This window comes from Camarhynchus parvulus, chromosome 4A (assembly GCF_901933205.1).
Source record: "Camarhynchus parvulus chromosome 4A, STF_HiC, whole genome shotgun sequence".
In the NCBI taxonomy this organism is placed as follows: domain Eukaryota; kingdom Metazoa; phylum Chordata; class Aves; order Passeriformes; family Thraupidae; genus Camarhynchus; species Camarhynchus parvulus.
The window spans coordinates 4,771,338-4,777,337 of record NC_044600.1 but is presented as its reverse complement, the minus strand read 5'-3'; the positions used below and the strand labels follow the sequence as shown (position 1 = coordinate 4,777,337).

The 6,000-nt window shown below is 48.1% G+C and overlaps 1 protein-coding gene across 1 annotated transcript in view; it reads left to right on the top strand.

Annotated features, from left to right (window-relative positions):
- Positions 1-216: 216 nt before the first annotated feature.
- The window catches only part of SH3BGRL (SH3 domain binding glutamate rich protein like), a 30,123-nt gene continuing 24,339 nt past the window's right edge, over positions 217-6,000 (top strand). The window contains exon 1 of the mRNA XM_030967619.1: positions 217-404. Within this exon, the coding sequence (XP_030823479.1) occupies positions 360-404 (45 nt within the window). The 5' untranslated portion in view covers positions 217-359. The remainder of the gene's footprint in view (positions 405-6,000) is intronic.

Here is a 6,000-nt window from a genome sequence, read left to right as displayed (position 1 = left end):
CCTGACGCGGCCGCCCCGCCCGAGCCCCCGCGTCCCCTCAGCGCGGCCGCGCCGCCATGGCTCCCCCGCCCCACCTTCCCCGCACGTCTCGCGCAGCTCGTCAAGAACGCTCCTCCTCTCCCCTTTCTTTCTTCTTTTTTTTTTTTTTTCTTTCCTTTTTTACTATTTAATTATTTAATTAATTTTTAAAAAACCATTTTCCGCCCTTCCGGGCTCGGGCGGTGGCAGCTGCGGAGCGAGGCGGGGCGAGCGCTCCCGCCGCCTCCCCGCGCCCGCCCTCCCGCCTGAGCCCCAGCCCGCGCCCGAGCCGCCCTCACACACCCACCGCCCGCCCGGCTCCGCATCCCGCCGCTCCCAGCATGGTCATCAAGGTCTACATCGCCTCTTCCTCCGGCTCCACGGCGGTAAGCAACCCCCGGGGGAAACTTGTGCCGGGCGGGGGACGCGGGGGGCGGCCGGGCAGGGTGGGGAGAGGCCGGGGCAGCCGCGGTCCCCTCACGGCGCCCGGCGCTGTGCGGGCGGTGCTGCGACTGCCGCCGACGGAAAGCGGCATTTCCTCGGTGATCCCGCACCCCTCGCCCTGTGCTGGGAAGGCAGAGCCACCACTGTTTGGGGTTTTTTTTTGTTTTCTGGAAGTTCAATTCTAAATGTGTCGTCCGTCGTTTGGTTTTGATGAGTTTATTTCTCGTTTATTGTGGCAGGCGTGTGTGGCCGCTGTCCCAGTAGCCTCTGGTTCTTGCCCTGTTGGGAATACTGGATTTCGCTTTTCGTGGCCCCAGTGTGTTACAGGCAGAGCTCGGACTGTGTTTTTCAAAGGGAAAATAAAGAGATACACAGAAATAGCGGGATTTGTGCCTAGATTCAGGTGTAGCTCTATGTCCTCAGGATCATCTGGCTTCTCTTTGATCCGTGTGGAAGATGCTCCGAGACTGAAATCCGGGGGATTTGGTTGCACTTGGTGTGGATGTGCTGGAGAACTACAAAATGCCAGGGACTCAGAAAATGCCAGCTATTGCAGTTAATGATCAGTGACTTTTACTGCGAGGAGATAAAAGAATCTGAGCTGTGGCTGTATGATGACCTTTTCCTGTCACTGTTCGTGCTTCAAGTCCCTAAACTTTGGGAGGACAGTGATGTACAGAAGATAAAAACAAGCCCTCACTGCATTCTCCTTCTTTGCTTGAGTGCAGCCCCTGATCTGTGGGCTTCAGTAGATCAAATAGCAGTTGGTAAGCTTGGGGTGACGGGCTGCAGATGGCACAGGAGCCTGTGCCTCAGGTGTCCCTGCTGTCCCTCCCTTCCCGGGTCATTTTTAGTAAACTTGATGCCAGCACTGACAGTGCTGGTGCTGGTGGTGAAAAGCAGAGGATTATTTCATGCTGACCGGCGAGGGTCTTGAAATCCTGAGTAGTTCATTCATAAAAGGGATCCAAAGGGATTTCTGCTGGCTTCATACAGAATGATCATCTGGAAGGAAAGCAGCAGATTGGAAAAGTAATCCTTTCTTTCTAATGCAGCTGTTAATAGGTTTCAAGTTGACTGCTTCAGTTGCTATAGATTTTTATCAGCGCCCTCTTCATGGCACCTATTGATTTCTGTCTGTCTGGTGACACTGAGCTCCAGGGGTGCAAGCACACCTCTCAATTCCAATTGTGTTTTTATGGTTTTAAATTAAGTTTTTAATTATTAGCTTAGTGTTTTCTACAGTGCTGCCTGATCCTTGTGTGGGTTGTACATGTTACAAAGCTCCAGTGTGACTAACTGCTGCCTTTCAGGTCCTTTGTGCATCCCTGCCTGTGGAATTTTGAATGTAGCGTTGGTGTAATCTGTTTTTTGGGGAATTCGAGTGCAATGTGCACATGATTGCCAGTTTTATGACGTGTATATTTATATATATATATATATACACACACATGCACATACACTCATGCCTGTGTCTAAAGCTGGAGCAGCTCGAGGGATCTTGTGGTAATGAGCAAGACTTGCACATTCTTAGATTCCTGTGTACACCGAGAGTGTTTCTGTTGGCAGGACCAGCCCAGCACCTCACTGGGTGATGTTTTCTTTCCAGTATTAGAATTTTAATCGATGTTTCAACCTAAAGTAAGACAGAGAGGGACCTCTTTGGAGGGAATGGGAATGAGTTGTTTCTGTGGCTCTTAAAACCGTTGGTGAGACAGGCTTTGCTTGGACGACCAGAGAAGCCTTTCTGGGTGCTGAATTTGAAATAACCCACTCCAGGAATGGAAAATCCACATCAGAGAAGATTGCTACAGAGAGATGGAACAGAGACAAGGCTGTTTGCAGCAGAGTGACTGAACTGGGTAACAACAGCTTGGGAAGGGCTCTCGCTCCTGCTAAGTCATCTTTGTACTGTAGTGACACTCAGCACTGTGTTATTTTGGGTTTTAAAAGGCTGATTTGCCTGAGTAGAAACAAACCAGAAATAAGTATCAGATCTCCTCCTTCCTGCCCCATTTCTGTAAGCTGAAGAAGCTTTTGTGAAACTGGAAAGTGTCTCCCACTGAACAGAAAAGGGTTGAGGTTGCTTCACACCTCACGCCCTGGGGCTGTGAGTCTTGGAGGGTGCCCAAATTTTGTGGTCTATTATTGGCAAAGTCCTGCTTTGCTATAAGGTATAATTTGCCACATCACAATGTATAAAATGCTTCCCCAAGGCACCGTTCTCTATAATGTTTATATTCAGTATGATGTATCTGTGAGGAAAAAACCACTGTGTGAAGCTCATGTCTAAGCAAAGACATTTTATGAGTGTGTTTCAAGGGATTTCTGGAAAGTATGATGATTGACATCTTGTCTGGCCTCCTACTTGAATTTCACTCCATATTGTGATAGTTCCAGCACCAGTTTCCTGCAGTGTTTGAAAGTCTTGCTTGGGAAGTGGCCCCTTGTGTTTAATCTCCCTGACCGTGGATGCTGGGCTGGGGAGCAGTGGGCTGGGCAGGGATGCACAGGGATCGTAATGATGAAGATGAAGTGAGGACACCCACGTGGGAATGGAGTGTCATGGAGAACCTGGAGCTGCTGTCAGGAGCCTTCCTGCATGGCAGACAGGGGAAGTGAGCAGTGTTCCTCAGCCTGGGACAGTGGTGGAGGCTGTGGACAGAAATGAGACACAAATGGGAGCGTTGGCAGGGGCAGGGACTGTGCTGGCTGTGAGAGGGCTCTCACTGCAACCACCCATTCAAATCCTTCAGGAGGTGAAAGGGAGAGGGGCCTAAGAGTCATTAAATTCTTGCTTTTGGTGGGAAAGGATACAAGAAGGGAAGAAGCTGAAAGGCACAAATCCAGTGTGTGATTTTCTCCACAAGATTTTGGTATTTTGTTGATTTTGGGGCAAGAGATTGCCCAGCACCAGAATCCCTTTCTTCCTGAAGGCAGCTGGGTTGCCCATTTTATTGATCTCATGTGGAAGGGAGCCAGCTGCTTAAATTCTTCTTGGTCTCACAAGTGTGCATTTGTTGCCAACAACTGCACAGGTCTTGAGTACAGACATTAAGAGTGTTTGTTCATCCAACATCCCCCTGCAGTTCCAGAGGGATGGCTGGAACTGGAGGCTGTGGCTGTGGAACTGAAGTGCCAGCGCTGGATGTGGTGGGCTGAGCTCTGCCCTGTGCCACTGCCAGTGCTGTGGGCTGTGAAAACTGCCACATCAAATGTCTGGTGTCCAGATGCTCCGTGGAGCCAATTGCTTCATCTTTGTGATCTATATCCACATTTCCATCTCTCCCAGCTCTGCTCTCCTCCCTTGTTTTGATGGCTGTGTGAGTGGTTTTCTTTCCTCGCCTCCTACTGCGACTGCAGACACGGCGGAAAGAAGAGATGATCTCCAGAGTCAGAGTCCTGTGTTACACAGACCTGCTGCTGTTTACGGATGGTTTTAGAGAGGAAAGGAAATTTTAATTTATTTTTCATTCACAAAGTTAAGGATCTGGGGGGGTTCATGTTTTTCTTGTGTTGTCTTCTTGCTTGGGAAAAGATCTAGGTCTTCTCTCAGGAAGTAAAGATGAAAGTTGCCCATGATCTGGGGAACATTTGCTTGCAATTCCTCTTCTCTTTTCCCTGTAAGGCACCAGAGAACTTGCTGGTGCTACTGGAGACATATAACCAGTGCCAAGGGCTTCCTGGGGCATTCCAGCTGTTGGAAATGATGAGAGCATGTGTAACCACCAGCTCTTGTCCTGTTCAACAGCTCAGTGCTTTGGGAGGGCTGGTGAGGCTGCTTCATCCTTCTGAAATTTGAATCCCAGGGAGGTAATACATGGAGAGATGGAGATTGTATAAAAAAATGATATTTTGCATTTAAATCCCCCAAGGGCTTTTTCTCTCAGATGGTCACAATAAATGCAAATAATGCCACCCTTACAGAGAATGAGCAGAGTCTGTGTGTTTGTGTTTGTGTTGTTTGGCTGCTGTGAGCTTTCATGGAGTCAGAGAATCATTCAGGTTGGGAAAGGCCTCAGAGCTCATTGAGTCCAACGGCTTTCCTGTGGCAGGAGGTGGCTCTGAGGGGAAATGCAGCCACAGCAGGGTGGTTCTGTGCACGCAGCCTTATCAGTGTGGATCACAAGTGTCCCTTGTTGTGCTGCCCCGGTCAGGGTTCCCGGCGTGCTGTCCCAGCCCGGATGTCTGTGGTCACGTTTGTCGCAGCGGAAGCCCTGAGCAGTGGCAGCAGGCGGGCAGGAGCAGCTCGGGAACTTCCTTGGGCTGCCTGGCAGGGCAGCGTCTGTGGGAAGAAAACATTGATACAAATCTTTGGTAATTAGTCTTGTACTGTGATGCAAGTTGAGGTAAACTCACGTATTCTAGGGAAATAAGCTGCATCTGTAGTTAAAAAACAATTTCATGGTGTATGTCTATTTTCATGATACTCAGTTCATGCCATTTATATGCCATGGGTGAAAACAGACTTGTTAAGCTAGGTATTGATTTTTAAACCCCTCTTTTGTGGAAACATAATACGTGTGAAGGACTTTTTTGGATACCCAGTGTTCACCAAACAGAAGTTTATCTCAATAAAATGTTAGGAGTTGTTCTGAGTTAGAGCTCTTGAGGTGGAAGACAAAATGCGTAATGCGGCTCAAGCTCGGATGTGTTCCATCTGCTTCCTGGGTTGTTTTTGGTACAGTCATTGTTCCAAACTGGAGATAAGTCAAATATTTTGCTTAAAATATTGCATTAAAATTTTTAATGGAGCCAGAGATTAAGTTGGCTGCAGTTGTTGCAGTAGTTTTAATATATCAAAATAAAAAACATTCTACTGTGCTTAACTAAAACCAGTTTCTGACAGCAGGAGAATGATGGAAAATTCTACTCCACAGTTAAAGCCAGGAAAGGCTTTTTGCTGAGAATTTTTCTAGGTTGTATATGCAGGGAGGACAGTGTTTATTCTGAGATGCTGCATCAGGATTATGTCTGTGCTTGGGGAGAAGAGGCAGATTTTGGGGAGAGGCTGGATGCTGTCAGCTTGTGCTGGCTTTCCCTCTAACCCTGAACCGCAGCAGGTTCTAAGACAGGATGCACACAGCATCATGTCAGGGCTAAGCACTTGTGGGTTTTAAATAAATATTTATAGAGTTGAGCACGGAACTTTCCTTGTCCTGGGGCATTAAAGTTACACTCACAAAATTCCTATAGAAGTCAGTGAATTGGCATCTGTGTTAATGAGCAGAGGGGGCCAAGACTTGCGTCTCTGCAAGGTTATTCTGACTCCTTCCAGGAAAGGAGGATTTGGGGAGAGGGGAGACAAAGGGAACTACACCACCACTGACAGAATGCAGCTGTTCAAGGTCAAAACAGAATTGAAATATTCCCCTCTAAGAGAAAAACAAGAGCTAAGGATGCATCATTGCCATAGCCCAAGGGAGCTCTCCCTGTTCCTTGTGCTCCCCAGCCTTGAAAGCACCAATCTCAGTTCTTGGCTCTGACTGGAGAGCTGGAAACCTGAACCAAATCCACATCTTATATCAATGTTCTGCT